This window comes from Mobula hypostoma, chromosome 3, assembly GCF_963921235.1.
Source record: "Mobula hypostoma chromosome 3, sMobHyp1.1, whole genome shotgun sequence".
Classification (NCBI taxonomy): Eukaryota; Metazoa; Chordata; class Chondrichthyes; order Myliobatiformes; family Myliobatidae; genus Mobula; species Mobula hypostoma.
Window position 1 is genome coordinate 3,005,153 of NC_086099.1, and position 20,451 is coordinate 3,025,603.

At 47.4% G+C, this 20,451-nt stretch overlaps 1 protein-coding gene across 3 annotated transcripts in view; it reads left to right on the top strand.

Annotated features, from left to right (window-relative positions):
- Positions 1 to 20,451, top strand: part of gne (glucosamine (UDP-N-acetyl)-2-epimerase/N-acetylmannosamine kinase) — a 138,261-nt gene that overhangs the window by 70,740 nt on the left and 47,070 nt on the right. For all 3 annotated transcript variants that reach the window (XM_063042570.1, XM_063042567.1, XM_063042568.1), the window contains 2 exons: positions 12,461 to 12,673; positions 16,705 to 16,792. In XM_063042570.1, coding sequence (XP_062898640.1) covers positions 12,461 to 12,673; positions 16,705 to 16,792 — 301 coding nt within the window. The remainder of the gene's footprint in view (positions 1 to 12,460; positions 12,674 to 16,704; positions 16,793 to 20,451) is intronic.

The following is a 20,451-nucleotide window of genomic DNA, read 5'->3' on the forward strand; positions in this document are numbered from 1 at the left end:
CTGCCGTCTCCCGATCAGTACATCCTTGGACTGCCGTCTCCCGATCAGTACATCCTTGGACTGCCGTCTCCCGATCAGTACATCCTTGGACTGCCGTCTCCCGATCAGTACATCCTTGGACTGCCGTCTCCCGATCAGTACATCCTTGGACTGCCGTCTCCCGATCAGTACATCCTTGGACTGCCGTCTCCCGATCAGTACATCCTTGGACTGCCGTCTCCCGATCAGTACATCCTTGGACTGCCGTCTCCCGATCAGTACATCCTTGGACTGCCGTCTCCCGATCAGTACATCCTTGGACTGCCGTCTCCCGATCAGTACTTCCTTGGACTGCCGTCTCCCGATCAGTACATCCTTGGACTGCCGTCTCCCGATCAGTACATCCTTGGACTGCCGTCTCCCGATCAGTACATCCTTGGACTGCCGTCTCCCGATCAGTACATCCTTGGACTGCCGTCTCCCGATCAGTACATCCTTGGACTGCCGTCTCCCGATCAGTACATCCTTGGACTGCCGTCTCCCGATCAGTACATCCTTGGACTGCCGTCTCCCGATCAGTACATCCTTGGACTGCCGTCTCCCGATCAGTACATCCTTGGACTGCCGTCTCCCGATCAGTACATCCTTGGACTGCCGTCTCCCGATCAGTACATCCTTAGACTGCCGTCTCCCGATCAGTACATCCTTGGACTGCCGTCTCCCGATCAGTACATCCTTAGACTGCCGTCTCCCGATCAGTGCATCCTTAGACTGCCGTCTCCCGATCAGTACATCCTTGGACTGCCGTCTCCCGATCAGTACATCCTTAGACTGCCGTCTCCCGATCAGTACATCCTTGGACTGCCGTCTCCCGATCAGTACATCCTTAGACTGCCGTCTCCCGATCAGTACATCCTTAGACTGCCGTCTCCCGATCAGTACATCCTTAGACTGCCGTCTCCCGATCACTACATCCTTGGACTGCCGTCTCCCGATCAGTACATCCTTAGACTGCCGTCTGCCGATCAGTACATCCTTAGACTGCCGTCTGCCGATCAGTACATCCTTGGACTGCCGTCTGCCGATCAGTACATCCTTGGACTGCCGTCTGCCGATCAGTACATCCTTGGACTGCCGTCTGCCGATCAGTACATCCTTGGACTGCCGTCTGCCGATCAGTACATCCTTGGACTGCCGTCTGCCGATCAGTACATCCTTGGACTGCCGTCTGCCGATCAGTACATCCTTGGACTGCCGTCTGCCGATCAGTACATCCTTGGACTGCCGTCTGCCGATCAGTACATCCTTGGACTGCCGTCTGCCGATCAGTACATCCTTGGACTGCCGTCTCCCGATCAGTACATCCTTGGACTGCCGTCTCCCGATCAGTACATCCTTGGACTGCCGTCTCCCGATCAGTACATCCTTGGACTGCCGTCTCCCGATCAGTACATCCTTAGACTGCCGTCTGCCGATCAGTACATCCTTGGACTGCCGTCTGCCGATCAGTACATCCTTGGACTGCCGTCTCCCGATCAGTACATCCTTGGACTGCCGTCTGCCGATCAGTACATCCTTAGACTGCCGTCTGCCGATCAGTACATCCTTAGACTGCCGTCTGCCGATCAGTACATCCTTGGACTGCCGTCTGCCGATCAGTACATCCTTGGACTGCCGTCTGCCGATCAGTACATCCTTGGACTGCCGTCTCCCGATCAGTACATCCTTGGACTGCCGTCTGCCGATCAGTACATCCTTGGACTGCCGTCTGCCGATCAGTACATCCTTGGACTGCCGTCTGCCGATCAGTACATCCTTAGACTGCCGTCTGCCGATCAGTACATCCTTGGACTGCCGTCTCCCGATCAGTACATCCTTAGACTGCCGTCTCCCGATCAGTACATCCTTAGACTGCCGTCTCCCGATCAGTACATCCTTAGACTGCCGTCTCCCGATCAGTACATCCTTAGACTGCCGTCTCCCGATCAGTACATCCTTAGACTGCCGTCTCCCGATCAGTACATCCTTAGACTGCCGTCTCCCGATCAGTACATCCTTGGACTGCCGTCTCCCGATCAGTACATCCTTGGACTGCCGTCTCCCGATCAGTACATCCTTGGACTGCCGTCTCCCGATCAGTACATCCTTGGACTGCCGTACATCTGCCGTCTGCCGATCAGTACATCCTTGGACTGCCGTCTGCCGATCAGTACATCCTTGGACTGCCGTCTGCCGATCAGTACATCCTTGGACTGCCGTCTCCCGATCAGTACATCCTTGGACTGCCGTCTCCCGATCAGTACATCCTTGGACTGCCGTCTCCCGATCAGTACATCCTTAGACTGCCGTCTGCCGATCAGTACATCCTTAGACTGCCGTCTGCCGATCAGTACATCCTTGGACTGCCCTCTCCCGATCAGTACATCCTTAGACTGCCCTCTCCCGATCAGTGCCTTAGTTAGACTGCCGTCTCCCGATCAGTACATCCTTAGACTGCCGTCTGCCGATCAGTACATCCTTAGACTGCCGTCTGCCGATCAGTACATCCTTAGACTGCCGTCTGCCGATCAGTACATCCTTGGACTGCCGTCTCCCGATCAGTACATCCTTAGACTGCCGTCTCCCGATCAGTGCCTTTTTTAGACTGCCGTCTCCCGATCAGTACATCCTTAGACTGCCGTCTCCCGATCAGTACATCCTTAGACTGCCGTCTGCCGATCAGTACATCCTTGGACTGCCGTCTCCCGATCAGTACATCCTTAGACTGCCGTCTCCCGATCAGTGCCTTTTTTAGACTGCCGTCTCCCGATCAGTACATCCTTAGACTGCCGTCTCCCGATCAGTACATCCTTGGACTGCCGTCTCCCGATCAGTACATCCTTGGACTGCCGTCTCCCGATCAGTACATCCTTGGACTGCCGTCTCCCGATCAGTACATCCTTAGACTGCCGTCTCCCGATCAGTACATCCTTGGACTGCCGTCTCCCGATCAGTACATCCTTGGACTGCCGTCTCCCGATCAGTACATCCTTGGACTGCCGTCTCCCGATCAGTACATCCTTGGACTGCCGTCTCCCGATCAGTACATCCTTGGACTGCCGTCTCCCGATCAGTACATCCTTGGACTGCCGTCTCCCGATCAGTACATCCTTGGACTGCCGTCTCCCGATCAGTACATCCTTAGACTGCCGTCTCCCGATCAGTACATCCTTAGACTGCCGTCTCCCGATCAGTACATCCTTGGACTGCCGTCTCCCGATCAGCACATCCTTAGACTGCCGTCTCCCGATCAGCACATCCTTGGACTGCCGTCTCCCGATCAGCACATCCTTGGACTGCCGTCTCCCGATCAGCACATCCTTAGACTGCCGTCTCCCGATCAGCACATCCTTAGACTGCCGTCTCCCGATCAGTACATCCTTAGACTGCCGTCTCCCGATCAGTGCATCCTTAGACTGCCGTCTCCCGATCAGTACATCCTTGGACTGCCGTCTCCCGATCAGTACATCCTTAGACTGCCGTCTCCCGATCAGTACATCCTTGGACTGCCGTCTCCCGATCAGTACATCCTTAGACTGCCGTCTCCCGATCAGTACATCCTTAGACTGCCGTCTCCCGATCAGTACATCCTTAGACTGCCGTCTCCCGATCACTACATCCTTGGACTGCCGTCTGCCGATCAGTACATCCTTAGACTGCCGTCTGCCGATCAGTACATCCTTGGACTGCCGTCTCCCGATCAGTACATCCTTAGACTGCCGTCTCCCGATCAGTACATCCTTAGACTGCCGTCTCCCGATCAGTACATCCTTGGACTGCCGTCTCCCGATCAGTACATACTTAGACTGCCGTCTGCCGATCAGTACATCCTTGGACTGCCGTCTCCCGATCAGTACATCCTTAGACTGCCGTCTGCCGATCAGTGCCTTTTTTAGACTGCCGTCTCCCGATCAGTACATCCTTAGACTGCCGTCTCCCGATCAGTACATCCTTAGACTGCCGTCTCCCGATCAGTACATCCTTGGACTGCCGTCTCCCGATCAGTACATCCTTAGACTGCCGTCTCCCGATCAGTACATCCTTGGACTGCCGTCTCCCGATCAGTACATCCTTAGACTGCCGTCTCCCGATCAGTGCCTTTTTTAGACTGCCGTCTCCCGATCAGTACATCCTTGGACTGCCGTCTCCCGATCAGTACATCCTTGGACTGCCGTCTCCCGATCAGTACATCCTTGGACTGCCGTCTCCCGATCAGTACATCCTTAGACTGCCGTCTCCCGATCAGTACATCCTTAGACTGCCGTCTCCCGATCAGTACATCCTTAGACTGCCGTCTCCCGATCAGTACATCCTTGGACTGCCGTCTCCCGATCAGTACATCCTTAGACTGCCGTCTCCCGATCAGTACATCCTTAGACTGCCGTCTCCCGATCAGTACATCCTTAGACTGCCGTCTCCCGATCAGTACATCCTTAGACTGCCGTCTCCCGATCAGTACATCCTTGGACTGCCGTCTCCCGATCAGTACATCCTTAGACTGCCGTCTCCCGATCAGTACATCCTTGGACTGCCGTCTCCCGATCAGTACATCCTTAGACTGCCGTCTCCCGATCAGTACATCCTTGGACTGCCGTCTCCCGATCAGTACATCCTTAGACTGCCGTCTCCCGATCAGTACATCCTTAGACTGCCGTCTCCCGATCAGTACATCCTTAGACTGCCGTCTCCCGATCAGTACATCCTTAGACTGCCGTCTCCCGATCAGTGCCTTTTTTAGACTGCCGTCTCCCGATCAGTACATCCTTAGACTGCCGTCTCCCGATCAGTACATCCTTAGACTGCCGTCTCCCGATCAGTACATCCTTAGACTGCCGTCTCCCGATCAGTACATCCTTGGACTGCCGTCTCCCGATCAGTACATCCTTGGACTGCCGTCTCCCGATCAGTACATCCTTAGACTGCCGTCTCCCGATCAGTACATCCTTAGACTGCCGTCTCCCGATCAGTACATCCTTAGACTGCCGTCTCCCGATCAGTACATCCTTGGACTGCCGTCTCCCGATCAGTACATCCTTGGACTGCCGTCTCCCGATCAGTACATCCTTAGACTGCCGTCTCCCGATCAGTACATCCTTAGACTGCCGTCTCCCGATCAGTACATCCTTGGACTGCCGTCTCCCGATCAGTACATCCTTAGACTGCCGTCTCCCGATCAGTACATCCTTAGACTGCCGTCTCCCGATCAGTACATCCTTAGACTGCCGTCTCCCGATCAGTACATCCTTAGACTGCCGTCTCCCGATCAGTACATCCTTGGACTGCCGTCTCCCGATCAGTACATCCTTAGACTGCCGTCTGCCGATCAGTACATCCTTGGACTGCCGTCTCCCGATCAGTACATCCTTAGACTGCCACCTGCTGATCAATAGATAGCTTCGTTAGACTGCTGTCTGCTAATCAATACCTTCCTCAGACTGCCCTCCCCATCAATACCTTCCCTAGACTACTTCCCTGACTAATATCTGCCTTCGACTACAGTCTCCTGATCGATATCTTCCTTCAACTGCTCTTGTCGGTGAGCATCTCTCAGAAAAGAAAACCCCCCATCTTTGTCCTGCCTGGTCTGTGTCAGAATCCATACTCGGTTACCGTCCTTTATCCTGGTCTACCTAGCCAGTCAAATCAGCAGGCATGTAGAAATGGGTGGGAAATGCCAGCAGCTCTCAGTGCTTTAATAAGGAAACCCAGAGTGGTTTTCACTGGGAGTTTGAGGAGGTGTTCAGAATCATGTAGAGTGTCAACAGAATAAAGAAGGACCAGCTTACTTGGCAGGATACTTGGTCGTGTGGAGGAGCAGAGGGATCTCGGGGTACATGTCCACAGATCCCTGAAAGTTGCCTCACAGGTGGATAGGGTAGTTAAGAAAGCTTATGGGGTGTTAGCTTTCATAAGTCGAGGGATAGAGTTTAAGAGTCGCGATGTAATGATGCAGCTCTGTAAAACTCTGGTTAGGCCACACTTGAAGTTCTGTGTCCAGTTCTGGTCACCTCACTATAGGAAGGATGTGGAAGCATTGGAAAGGGTACAGAGGAGATTTACCAGGATGCTGCCTGGTTTAGAGAGTATGCATTATGATCAGAGATTAAGGGAGCTAGGGCTTTACTTTTTGGAGAGAAGGAGGATGAGAGGAGACATGATAGAGGTGTACAAGATAATAAGAGGAATAGATAGAGTGGATAGCCAGCGCCTCTTCCCCAGGGCACCACTGCTCAATACAAGAGGACATGGCTTTAAGGTAAGGGGTGGGAAGTTCAAGGGGAATATTAGAGGAAGGTTTTTACTCAGAGAGTGGTTGGTGTGTGGAATGCACTGCCTGAGTCAGTGGTGGAGGCAGATACACTCGTGAAGTTTAAGAGACTACCAGACAGGTATATGGAGGAATCTAAGGTGGGGGCTTATATGGAAGGCAGGGTTTGAGGGTCGGCACAACATTGTGGGCCGAAGGGCCTGTACTGTGCTGTACTATGTTCAGCTATGCTGGGTTTGTGCACGGAGAGAACCAGTGAGCTGAGGGAAACTGACGCAATGCCTTCCATAAAGGGAATTGGATGGATACTTGATGAAAAAAGTGCAGAACCGTCCAGCTAGTAGTAAATGAATTGCCCGTTGGGAAACGGCAGGTAAGCATAACTGGGTTAAGTCACTTTGTAGAAGTTCTGTCATTCTAGAGATATGAATAAACATCTCTGCAAACAAGACAAAATTTGCATATGCTGGAAATCTAGAGCAACACACACACAAAATACTGGAGGAACTCAGCAGGCCAGGCAGCATCTATAGAAAAAATTACAGTCGATGTTGTGGGCCGAAACCCTTCGGCAGAACTGGAGAAAAAAACCTGAGGAGTAAATTTAAACGTAGAATGTCATGCCACTGTTCAAAAAAGGATGTAGGCAAAGGGCAGGTAACACTCGGCCAGTTAGAAAATGATTGAAGCTATCATTAAAGAAGAAATAACGAGGCATGTGGAAAGAAATGGATCCATCAGGCAGACGCAGCATGGATTCAGCAAAGGCAGGTCCTGTTTGACAAACTTACTGGAGTTCTTTGAGGATATAATGAGTGCAGTGGATAGAGGGGAACAGATCAACATTGCTTACTTGGATTTCCAGAAGGCGTTTGATAAGGTGCCACATAAAAGCCTTATCCATGAAATAAAGATGCATAGAGTTGGGGTGATGTATTTGCATGGATAGAGGATTGGTTAACTAATAGAAAGTAGAGAGTTGGGATACATGGGTGTTACTCTGGTTGTCAGTCAGCGGTGAGTGGTGTTTTGCAGGGGTCAGTACTGGGCCCACAACTGTTCACGATATACATTAACGATCTGGAAGAAGGGACCGAGTGTAGTGTATCTAAGTTTGCTGATGATACTAAATTGAGTGGGAAAGCAAATTGTGTAGGAGATATGGAGAGTCTGCAGAGAAATATAGATAGGTTAAGAGAGTGGGCAAGGGTCTGGCAGATGGAGTACAATGTTGGTAAATGTGTGGTCATCCACTTTGGAAGGAAAAATGGAAGAGCAGATTATTATTTAAATGGTTTGCAGCATGCTGCTGTGCAGAGGGACTTGGGAGTGCTTGTGCATGAATCACAAAAGGTTGGTTTGCAGGTGCAGCAGGCTATCAAGAAGGCAAATGGAATGCTGGACTTCATTGCTAGAGGGATTGAATTTAAGAGCAGGGAGGTTATGCTGCAACTGTACAGGGTACTGGTGAGGCCGCACCTGGAGTACTGCGTGCAGTTCTGGTCTCCTTACTTGAGGAAGGATATACTGGCTTTGGAGGCAGTGCAGAGGAGATTCACCAGGTTGATTCCAGAGAGGAGAGGTTTTGGACTATGAGGAGAGATTGAGTTGCCTGGGACTGTACTTGCTATAATTCAGAAGAATGAGAGTAGATCTTATAGAAACATATAAAATTATGAAAGGGGTAGATAAGATAGAGGCAGTAAAGTTGTTTCCACTGGTAGCTGAGACTAGCAGTAGGGGACATAGCCTAAAGATTTGGTGGCATAAATTTAGGACAGAGATGAGAAGAAAGTACTTTCCCCAGAGAGTGGTGCATCTGTGGAATTCCCTGCCCAATGAAGCAGTGGAGGTTACCTCAGTAAATATATTTAAGACAAGATTGGATAGATTTTTTCATATAAGGGGAATTAAGCATTATGAGGAAAAGGCAGGTAGGTGGAGATGAGTCCGTGGCCAGATCAGCCATGATATTATTGAATGGCGGGGCAGGTTCGATGGGCTAGATGGCCGACTCCTGCTCCTATTTCTTATGTTCATATGTGATAGGTGAACGCTGTCCGCCAAAACAAGTGAGATCTCCCAGTGGCCACTCATTTTAATTCCACTTCCCATTCCCATTCTGATTTGTCCATCCATGGCCTCCAACCTGATGGCATGAGCTTCTCTTTCTTAAACTCCTGATAATGCCCCCCAACATACCCCACCTTCTCCATTTCCCATCCCCTTTTCCCTCTCTCACCTCATCTCCTTGCCGACCCATCACCTCCCTCTGGTGCTTCTCCCTCCTTTTTCTTTCTTCCATAGCCTTCTGTCTCACCAATCCACTTCCCAGCTCTTTACTTCATCCCTCCCCTCCAGGTTTCACCTATCACCTTGTGTTTTTCTCTCCCCTCCCCTTACCTTTTAAATCTATTCCTCAGCCTTTTTTCTCCAGTCCTGCTAAAATTTTTCAGCCCGAAACATCAACTATACTTTTTCCATAGATACTGCCTGGGCTACTGAGTTACTCCAGACACGAGGAAATCTGCAGATGCTGGAAATTCAAGCAACACACATGGAAAATGCTGGTGAACGCAGCAGGCCAGGCAGCATCTCTAGGAAGAGGTACAGTCGACGTTTCGGGCCGGGACCCTTCGTCAAGACTAACTGAAAGAAGAGATAGTAAGAGATTTGAGAGGGGGAGGGGGAGATCTGAAAAATTGGAGAAGACAGGAGGGGGGAAGGGATGCAGCTAAGAGCTGGAAAGTTGATTAACTGTCCAGCTCTTAAATCTACCTCCCCCCAGTCTTCTCCTATCATTTCCGATCTCCCCCTCCCACTTTCAAATCTCTTACTATCTCTTCTTTCAGTTAGTCTTGACAAAGGGTCTCGGCCTGAAACGTCGACTGTACCTCTTCCCAGAGATGCTGCCTGGCCTGCTGCGTTCAACAGCATTTTTTGTGTGTGTTGCTCCAGAATTTTGTGTGTGTTGCTATTCATCTCTGCAGTTGCTTTAAGTTTGCTTTTTATGAAATCTGCCTGCAACGTGTGTATTTCAAAGTTCAAAGTAAGTTTATTATCAAAGTACATATGTGCCACCATATGGTACCCTGAGGTTTATTTTCTTGTGGGCATACTCAGTAAATCCAAGAAATATAATAGAGTCAATGAAAGACTGCACGCATCAGAATGGACAAACAACCAATTTGCAAAAGGCAAGAAATGATGCAAATACAAACAAACAAACAAATAAATAACGATAAGTATTGAGAACATGAGATGAAGAGTCCGTGAAAGTGAGTCCATTGGTTGTGGGAACATTTCAACGTTGAGGTGAGTGAAGTTGAGTTAAGTTACCCCTCTAGTTGAGGGGTAGTAACTGTTCCCGAACTGTATTTGATATGGTAGTGCAGTTTGTGATGGCTGGGGAAGTTCTTGATCTTTGTTTTGCAGTATACATCTCTGGATAAGAATCCCTGGGCAAACTGCCCTGACTCACTGCCCTCATTCTGATGGCTGAGCATTTTGCTTGGAGCACTCTGCGTCTGGGAGCAGTGATTGGGGCTGTGCAATGATGCCAGAGGTCTGAACGATACTCGACTGGGTAGTTCTGACTGGAATCCTGAAACAGGGCACCTTGTGTTCCCAGTGCGCCCTTTCTCTTGGAAATGTGCACTGATCTATTACATAGAAACATAGAAACATAGAAAATAGGTGCAGGAGTAGGCCATTCGGCCCTTCGAGCCTGCACCGCCATTTATTATGATCATGGCTGATCATCCAACTCAGAACCCAGCCTTCCCTCCATACCCCCTGACCCCTGTAGCCACAAGGGCCATATCTAACTTCCTTTTAAACATAGCTAATGAACTGGCCTCAACAGTTTGCTGTGGCAGAGAATTCCACAGATTCACCACTCTCTGTGTGAAGAAGTTTTTCCTAACCTCGGTCCTAAAAGGCTTCCCCTCTATCCTCAAACTGCGACCCCTCGTTCTAGACCTCCCCAACATCGGGAACAATCTTCCTGCATCTAGCCTGTCCAATCCCTTTAGGATCTTATACGTTTCAATCAGATCCCCCCTCAATCTTCTAAATTCCAACGAGTACAAGCCCAGTTCATCCAGTCTTTCTTCATATGAAAGACCTGCCATCCCAGGAATCAATCTGGTGAACCTTCTTTGTACTCCCTCTATGGCAAAGATGTCTTTCCTCAGATTAGGGGACCAAAACTGCACACAATACTCCAGGTGTGGTCTCACCAAGGCCTTGTACAACTGCAGTAGTACCTCCCTGCTCCTGTACTAAAATGCCAGCATACCGTTCGCCTTTTTCACCGCCTGCTGTACCTGCATGCCCACTTTCAATGACTGGTGTATAATGACACCCAGGTCTCGTTGCACCTCCCCTTTTCCTAATCGGCCACCATTCAGATAATAATCTGTTTTCCTATTTTTGCCACCAAAGTGGATAACTTCACATTTATCCACATTAAATTGCATCTGCCATGAGTTTGCCCACTCACCCAACCTATCCAAGTCACCCTGCATCCTCTTAGCATCCTCCTCACTGCTAACACTGCCACCCAGCTTCGTGTCATCCGCAAACTTGGAGATGCTGCATTTAATTCCCTCATCCAAGTCATTAATATATATTGTAAACAACTGGGGTCCCAGCACTGAGCCTTGCGGTACCCCACTAGTCACCGCCTGCCATTCTGATTACACAGGCTATTTGCTTGCAGTTGCTGTTTACATGAGTTATTTTCATTTCACATTGGGTGTCTGATGGTCTTTTTTATGGGTTATTTTATTGTTTTATTTTTATGGGCTGGGTGTGGTTTTTCATTCTCTGCACATTGGGTGTTAGACAATTTTTTTCACATATACGGGTTTATTTTTAGGTTTTATTGCTTTGTGGCTGCCTGTTAGATGACTGTAAAGGTTGTATTAAGGTTGTATTAATGTATACTGTGCATACTTTGATAAATGCACTTTGATAGCTGGTCTGAACACTTATTTATAGATGGTGTCTGAATATGTTGCGTCCAGTTTATGATAACTTTCTTATAGAGTCATAAAACACAACAATACAGAGACAGGCCCATCAGCCCATGTGGTTCATACCGAACTATTAACCTGGATAGTCCCAGAGCCCTTCATACCGCTGCATCCTCATACCCATCCAATTTTCTCTTGTGTTGAAATCAAACCCACGTCCACCACTTCCACTGGCAACTTCTTCCACACTCTCACCACCCACTGAGTGAAGATGTTCCCCCTCAGGTTTCCCTTAAACATTTCACCGTTCACCCTTAACCCATGACCTCTAGTTGTAGTCTCTCCCAGCTTTACTGGAAAAAGCATGCTTGCATTTCCCCTATCTATACCCCTCATAATTTTGTGTACCTCTATCACATCTCTCTTCATCACATTTCCCCTATCTGTACCCCTCATAATTTAGTATACCTCTATCACATCTCTCTTCATTCTTCTACTCTCCAGGGAATAAAGTCCGAAACTATTCAATCTTTCCCTATAATTCTGGTCCACAAATCCTGACAGCATCCTTGTATATTTTCCCTGTACTCTTTCAATCTTATTTCTGTATTTCCTGTAGGTAGATGACTTGAACTACGCATAGTACTCCAAATTAGGCCTCATCAACTTCAACATAGCATCCCAACTCCTGTACTCAATACTTTGATTTATGAAGATCAATGTGCAAAAGCTCCCTTTATGACCCTGTCTATCTGTGTCGCCACTATCAAGGATTTATGTATCTGTATTCCCAGATCCCTCTGTTCTGCTACACTCCTCAGTGCTCCACCACTTCCCGTGTAAGTCTTATCCTGGTTGGTCCTTCCAAAGCGTAACACCTCACAATTGGTCCACACTAAATTCTTGTAAAGACACTGCCCAGAAGAAGGCAATGGCAAACCACTTCTGAAGAAAAACTTGTTAAGAACAATCCAGGTCATAGGAAAACCATGACTGCCTACATCATAAGACTCAGCACCTAACAAATGAACTTCCATTTTTAAAACTTTACACGTACTTGTGCATATTTTCCATGTCATCTTATAAATGTTAGCCTTGCTCTTAGTAACCCGTGACAAGATAGTCTGATTTTTTTTCCAATGGGCCACCGGGCTGACTATGAACTGATTCTATCAATTTTGATTTATGCTTGTAGGAAGCAAAGAAATGGTGCGAGTGATGAGAAAGAAAGGGATTGAAAAGAATCCAAGCTTCCGGGCTGTGAAGCATATCCCCTTTGAACAGTTTATCCAGTTAGTTGCACACGCTGGCCTGATGATTGGCAACAGTAGCTGTGGGGTGCGTGAGGCAGGTGCATTCGGCACACCTGTCATCAACCTGGGGACGCGTCAGACTGGACGGGAAACAGGTAAACTCGGGCACAGATCTCACTGCACACTCTTGCTGAATATTTCTGCTAATTGAAGAGCTGTACACCTGGGAAATGGGGAGGAAATCAATTGTAAGTAAGAAACACCTCATTCCAAGTTCAAGTTTATTGTCACCTGACTACATATAGAATCAGAATCAGGTTTATTATCACTGGAAACAAGAGGAAATCTGCAGATGCTGGAAATTCACGCAACACACATAAAAAATGCTGGTGAACGCAGCAGGCCAGGCAGCATCTATCGGAAGAAGTACAGTTGACGTTTGGGGGCGAGACCCTTCGTCAGGACTAACCGAAAGAAGTGATAGTAAGAGATTTGAAAGTGGGAGGGGAAAGGGGAGATCTGAAATGACAGGAGAAGACAGGAGGGGGAGGGACGGAGCTAAGAGCTGGAAAGTTGATTGGCAAAAGAGATATGAGGCTGGAGAAGGGAGAGGATCATGGGACGGGAGGCCTAGGGAGAAAGAAAGGGGGAGGGGAGCCCAGAGGATGGAGAGCAGGCAAGGAGTTATATTCAGAGGGAGAAAAAGAGGGAAAAAAAAGGGATGGGGTATGAAGGGGAGGTGGGGCATTAACGGAAGTTAGAGAAGACAATGATATGTCTATCCACGGCCTCCTCTACTGTCAAGGTGAAGCCACACTCAGGTTGGAGGAACAACACCTTATATTGTGTCTGGGTAGCCTCCAACCTGATGGCATGAACATTTACTTCTCTAACTTCCATTAATGCCCCACCTCCCCGTACTTTCAAATCTCTTTCTATCTCTTCTTTCAGTTAGTCCTGACGAAGGATCCCGTCCCAAAACATTGACTGTACCTCTTCCTATAGATGCTGCCTGGCCTGCTGCGTTCACCAGCAATTTTTATTTATTATCACTGGCATGTGTCGTGAAATTAGTTAACTTAGCAACAGCAGTTCAATGCAATATATAATATAGAAGAAGAAGAAAAGTAATATTTAAATAAGTGAATCAATTAACATATAACTATATTGAATAGATTAAAAGTTGTCCAAAAACAGAAATAATGTATATTTAAAAAGTGAGGTAGTGTTCACGGGTTCAATGTCTGTTTAGGAATCTGATGGCAGAGGGGAAGAAGCTGTTCCTGAATCACTGAGTGTGTGCCTTCAGGCTTCTGTACCTGCTACCTGATGGTAACAGTGAGAAAAGGGCATGTCCTGGAGGATTGGGTCCTTCATAATGGACATCGCATTTCTGAGCCACCAGTCCTTGAAAATATGTTGGATACTACAGAGTCTAGTACCCAAGATGGAGCTGAGTAAATTTACAACCCTCTGCAGCTTCTCTCAGTCCTGCACAATAGCCCCCCCTCCCCCATACCAGACAGTGATGCAGCCCGTCAAAATGCTCTCCACGGTACATCTATAGAAGTTTTTGCGTGTATTTTTTGACATACAAGGTCTCTTCAAATTGCTAATGAAGTATAGTCACTGTATATATGCAACCAAACGAAACTATGTTCATCCGGACCATGGTACACGCACAAAACATACAGCACACATAGCACCTAAACCAAAATATTGCCATAAAATATAATTCAAAATGTATGTAGTGCGCAGCGCAGGTAAACAGTAAATGTCAAAAAATTTTTAGGGGATGGAGACGCCAGTGAACCTCTTGGTTTTTATTATCCTCTTTAGGGTCTTGTGGTCCGATGGCTTGCAGCTTCCATACCACACAAAGATGCAGCCAGACTTGGCACTCTCAGTGTTACTCCTGTAGACTAGGGGCGGGGAGCCTTGCACGCCTCAGTCTCCTCAGAAAGTGTAGATGCCGCTGTGCCTGTAGGAGTTTGTAGGTTTTCCCCACGACAGCCTGGCTTTCCTCCGGGTGCTCCGGTTTCCTCCACAAGTCCCAAGAATTACTGGTTGGTCGGTTTATTGGGCACTGTAAGTTCTCCTGTGATTAGGCTGCAATTAAGTTGGGGGATTGCCGGACAGTCCGGGTCAAAGGGCCAGAAGAGCCGTTTCCATGCTGTGTCTCAATAAATAAACTAACATAATAATAAGAACAACAAAATAAATATAGTGTAAAAAGAGAGCAAAAATAGAAAAATAATATAGTGCGGTAATGTTCATGGGTTCACTGTCCATTCAGAAATCTGATGGCGGAAGGGAAGAAGCTGTTCCTGAAACATTGAGTGTGTGTCTTCAGGCTCCTGAAGAGGACATTTCCTGGGTGATGGGGCTTCTTAATGATGGATGCCGCTGTTTCAAGGCATTGCCATTTGAAGATGTCCCCGATCCTGGTTGGGATAGTGCCCACGATAGAATTTACAACTGCAGATTACAAGGCCTCAGTTTAAATCCAGCACCGCTGGTTGGGATGAGATCTACACCCATAACCTTAAGTCAAACTAGTTGTTAGCAACAGAGTTAATTTATCCAGCCAGGGCGGTTCCAAGTGCTGTCAAATTGGGATTAGGCGAGACAAGAGCACGGTGAATCATTGTTTGGTCAATTGTTGCCTCATTACAATAACTTCCCTATTTCTGTGTGCTTTCGGATCAGGGAGAACTCAGTGGGAGGAGAGGGGCAGTCCATTTCCCCAGTGCTGATAGCAAGAGCTCTTTCTGGAAGACGCTTTGTCAGATTTGTAATCAGAAAGTGCAGGACATTGCAACATAAATGAATGCAGTCTAACATCAAGGATCAACTTTATTCACTGTCTGCACAGGAGTGGAAACCGATATGGTCTTCTGCTGCTGTAGTCCATCCACTACAATGTTCGATGAGTTGTACATTCAGAGATGGTCTTCCGCACACCACTGTTATAATGTGTGATTATTTGAGTTACTGTCACCTTCCTGTCAGATTGAACCAGTCTGGCCAGTCTCCTCTGAGCGCTCTCATTAACAAACCGTTTTGCCCACAGAACTGCCATTCACTGGATGTTTTGTGTTTTTCACACCGTTCTTTGTAAACTTTAGAGATTATTGTGCATGAAAGTCCCAGCAGATCAACGGTTTCTGAGATACACAGGCTACACTGTCTGGCACCACAGTCATTCAATGGTCAAAGCCACTTAGGTCACATTTCTTTCCCATTCTGACATTTGCCGTGAACAACAGAACGTCTGGACCACATCTGCATGCTTTTATGCATTGAGTTAATGCCATATGATTGGGTGATTAAGTATTTGTTTTAACGAGCTGGTGTACCTAGTAAAGTGGCCACTGAATGGATATCTGAATTAGGAATTTTCAGTTATAAGAATTAAAGAATTATATTTAAAAACCTACAGATTAAAGTACAAATATGGAATAAAATATGCAGCAAAAAGAGAAATACCGGCATGTATTTACGCCCCCACCCTATCCTACTCGCCTCACCCCTCCCACCTCTCCCCTACCTCTTCCTCCTACTCCCTCCCCCTCTGCCCCTCCCCCTCTGCCCTTTCCGCCCCCCCCCATTGCCATTGAGAAACAAACAAGCAACAACAAGCCTGAAGTAAAAGTTTCAGAAATGTAGAATTCCCACTTCTCCCTCCCCGCTTTAAACGTTAAGAAAGTATAGTTCACTCTGTGATTGCATGGTTCAGAGACTAGGAGGAATTGATTTTGTCAGCGGGCGGTGAATCTGTGGAGTTCTTTGCCAAATCATTGAGAATATTTGAAGCAGAGGCTAATAGGTGCCAAAGTTTACAGGGAGAAGCCAGGAGAGAGGGGATAATAAATCAGCCATGATGGAATGGTGGAGCAGACTCAATGGGCTAAGTGGCTGAATTCTGCTCCTAAGTCTCATAACCTTATTGTTCACCCTTCTTTCCCCAGCAAGCACACTTTTCACGTAGCGCAGGGAAAGGTGAGGCAATCTATAGAGATTCAGCTCAAAGGGGCCTGGGTAATTGAAGGCTACACTCATAGGGTGGAGGAATGGCAGGGGGATTTGGATCAATCAGTAATCCGCACTGCTTCTAGGCCATAAAGTAAAATAATTTTCTTCTACTTTGAATACATTTTTACCCCCTGTTCCTTTGCGGCTTTAGGTGAAAATGTTCTTCATGTTCGGAATGCTGAATGTCACAACAAAATACTTCATGCTCTGCAGCTCCAGTTTGGGAAGTTGTACCCATGGTATGCTGATAGTTTTACTTTACAACGCGACAGTATGGCCTGAATGTGCAGAACAATGCCGGGGAACGGTGATTTCACTGCTAGGGGAGTGGGGCCATTGGGCACATCTGCTTTACACTACATTCAACCAATAGCACAAAGGTCATGAACTGGCTAAATAAATTCCTCTTCATCTCTGGTTGCCCTCTATTCTGAGGCTGTGCCCTCTGGACCTAGACTCCCCAACTATCGGAAACATCCTCTCCACATCCACTCTATCTGTGCCCTCTGGTCCTAGACTCCCCCCTACAGGAAACATCCTCTCCACATCCATTCTATCTGTGCCTTCTGGTCCTAGACTCCCCCCACTATAGGAAACATCCTCTCCACATCCACTCTATCTAGGCTTTTCAACATTTGATAGTTTTCAATGAGATCCACCCTCATTCTTCTAAATTCCAGCAAGTACAGGCCCAGAGCTTATAAGATGAGCCTTTTATTCTTGGAATAATTTTCGTGAACATCCTTTGAATCCTCTCCAATGTCAGCACATTCTTTCTTAGATAAGGGGCTTATTTTATCATGTGCTTCCAAGTATACTGAGATCACATCCTTGACAATCAACTCTAAAATCTTCCCAACCACTGAGGTCAGACTAACTGACCTATAATTTCCTTTTTACTGCCCCTCTCCCTTCTTGAAGGGTAGAGTGACATTTACAATTTTCTAGAAACATGCCAGAATCTAGTGATTCTTGAAAGATCATTAGTAATGTCTCCGTAATCTCTTCATCTACCTCTTTCAGAACCCCCAGGTGTAGTCCACCTTGTCCAGGTGACCTATCTACCTTCAGATCTTTCAGCTTCCTAAGCACCTTCACCCTAGGAAAAGCAACTGCACTCACTTCTACCCCGACACTAGAACTCTTGGCAACAGCTAGTGTCTTTCACAGTGAAGACGGATGCAAAGTACGTACTTAGTTCTTCCACCATTTCCTTGTCCCCCCATTACTATCTCCAGCATCATTTTCCAGCAGTCCAATATCTACTCTCCCCTCTCTTTTACTGTTTAAATATCTGAAACACCTTTTGCTATCCACTTTGATATTATTGGTTAGCATACCTACACATTTCATCTTTTCACTCCTTATGGCTTTTCACTTCCTTCTGTTGGTATAAAGGCTCCCAGTCCTCCAACTTCCACTAACTTTTGCTCTATTATATCCCTCTCTTGCCTTTATGTTGGGTTTGGCAGGTTGTGCCGTCCTGCCTTTTAGAAAACTAGTTCTTTGGGATGTATCTACCATATGCCTTCCAAATTCTTCCCAGAAACTCTGGGCATTGCTGCTCTGTTGACATCTCTATTAGTGTTGCCTTCCAATCACGTTTGGCCAACTCCTCTTGCATGCCTCTGTACTCCACTGTAATACGGATACATTTGGTTTTAGCTTGTTCCTCCCAAATTGCAGGGTGAATTCTATATTATGATCACTGCCTCCTAAGGGTTCTTTACCTTAAGCTCCCTAATCAAATCCAGTTCATTACACCACACCTAATCCAGAATAGCTGCTCCCTCTTGGGCAAAAGCCACCTTGTAGGCATTCTACAAGTTTCCTCTGTCGGGATCCAGCATCAACCTGATATTCCCAATCTACCTGCAGTTTGGAGTCCCCCACGACTATTGCAACAATGCCCTTTTGACATACTTTTTCTATTTCCTATTGTAATTTGCAGCCTACATAAGACCATAAGACATCGAAGCAGAATTAGGCTTTCAGCCCAACGACTCTGCTCCCCCATTCCATCCTGACTGATCCCAGATCCCACTCAGCCCCATACACCTGCCTTCTCACCATATCCTTTGATGCCCTGACCATTCAAGAAACTATCAACTTCCACTTTAAATATACCCATGGATTTGACAGAGCATTCGACAGATTTACTACTCTCTGGCTAAAACAATTCCTCCTTATATCCATTCTAACAGGGAGCCCCTCAATTTTGATTTCTGGGGATACCCCCACCATAGGAAACATCCTCTCCATATCCACTTTATCTAGTCCTTTCTACATTTGGTAGGTTTCAATGAGATCCCCCCCCATTCTTCTAAATTCCGGTGAGTACGGGCCCAGAGCTTCCAAACACTCCTCACATGTTAACCCCTTCATTCCCAGAACCTCATGAACCTCCTCTGGACTCTCTCCAATGACAACACATCCTTTCTGAGATATGGGGCCCAAAACTGGACGATACTCCAAGTGTGCCCTGACTAGTGTCTTATAAAGCCTCCACATTATCTCTTTGTTTTTATATTCAATTCCCCTTGAAATAAATGCCAACATTGCATTTGCTTTCTTTACCATAGACTCAATTTATAAATTAGCCTTCTGGAAGTCTTGCATGAGGACTCCTAAATCCCTCTGCACCTCTGATGTTTGAACTTTCTCTCCGACAGTTTCTGCCCTTACCTCCTGTAGGGTCTGAGGGAACACTTTGTCAGGTCCTGGGGATTTATCCACCCTGATTTGCCTCAGGGTAGCAAACAACACCTCCTCATTGCCTCACTTGTATACTCTGTATCCATCCCTTGAGTCAATACAGATGGAAAGCATTCATTTACGATCTCTCCCCCCCCCGCCACCCATGTGTTGATCCATGTCCTGAGCTCATCCGCCTGTCCTGTTCTACTTCTGGTATTGAAATATATGCAATTCAAGCTTCTCATTCCTGACTTTGTCTGACGTTCTACCAGCAACTGCCTCCACAACATCTCCACTAACTGTTCTTGCACTCTGGTTCCCATCCCCCTGTAACTCTAGTTTAAACCCCGTCGTGCAGCATTAACAAATCTTCCCTTTAGGATATTAGTCCCACTCCAGTTCAAGTGCAAACCACCTCTTCTGTACAGGTAATACACACAAAGTGCTGGAGGAACTCTGCAGGCCAGGCAGTATCTTTGGAAAAAGTACCGTCAATGTTTTGGGCTGAGACCCTTCATCAGGACACATAGACATGTGCCCTGTGGACAATACTCCCACCTGTTGGTGTCTGTCTTGGCCCAAAATGTCGACTGTACTTTTTTCCATCGATGCTACCTGACCTGCTGAGTTTCTCCAGCACTTTGTGTGTGTTGCTTGGATTTCCAGCATCTGCAGATTCTCTCTTGTTTGTGTCTTCTGTACGTGTCCCACCTTCCCTGGAAGAGAGCCCATGATTCAAAAATCTCCTACATCAACTCCTCAGCTGCATGTTAAACTGTGTAATCTTCCTAGTCCTGGCCTTACTAGCACGTGGCACTAGCCTTGGAGGTCCTAATTCACTGAACTCTCTATGCAGAACCTCGTCACTGGTCCTGCCCAGATCTTTGGTACCTATGTGGACCATGACTTCCGGCTGCTTACCGTCCCACTTAAGAATACTGAGGATTTGATCAGAGATATCCCATGCCCTGGCACTTGGGAGGCAACATGCCTTCGGAAAATCTTCTCACCCACCGACCCTCCTGTCCATTCCCCTAATTAACAAATCACCACAGCGTGCCTCTTTTTCTCCCCCCTTCCCTTCTCAGTCACAGAGGCAGATTCAGTGCCAAAGACCCTACTGCTGTTGCTTTTCTCTGTTCAGTCCCCCCCCCCGACAGTATTCACAGTGGTATACCTGTTGTTGAGGGGGGTAGCCGCA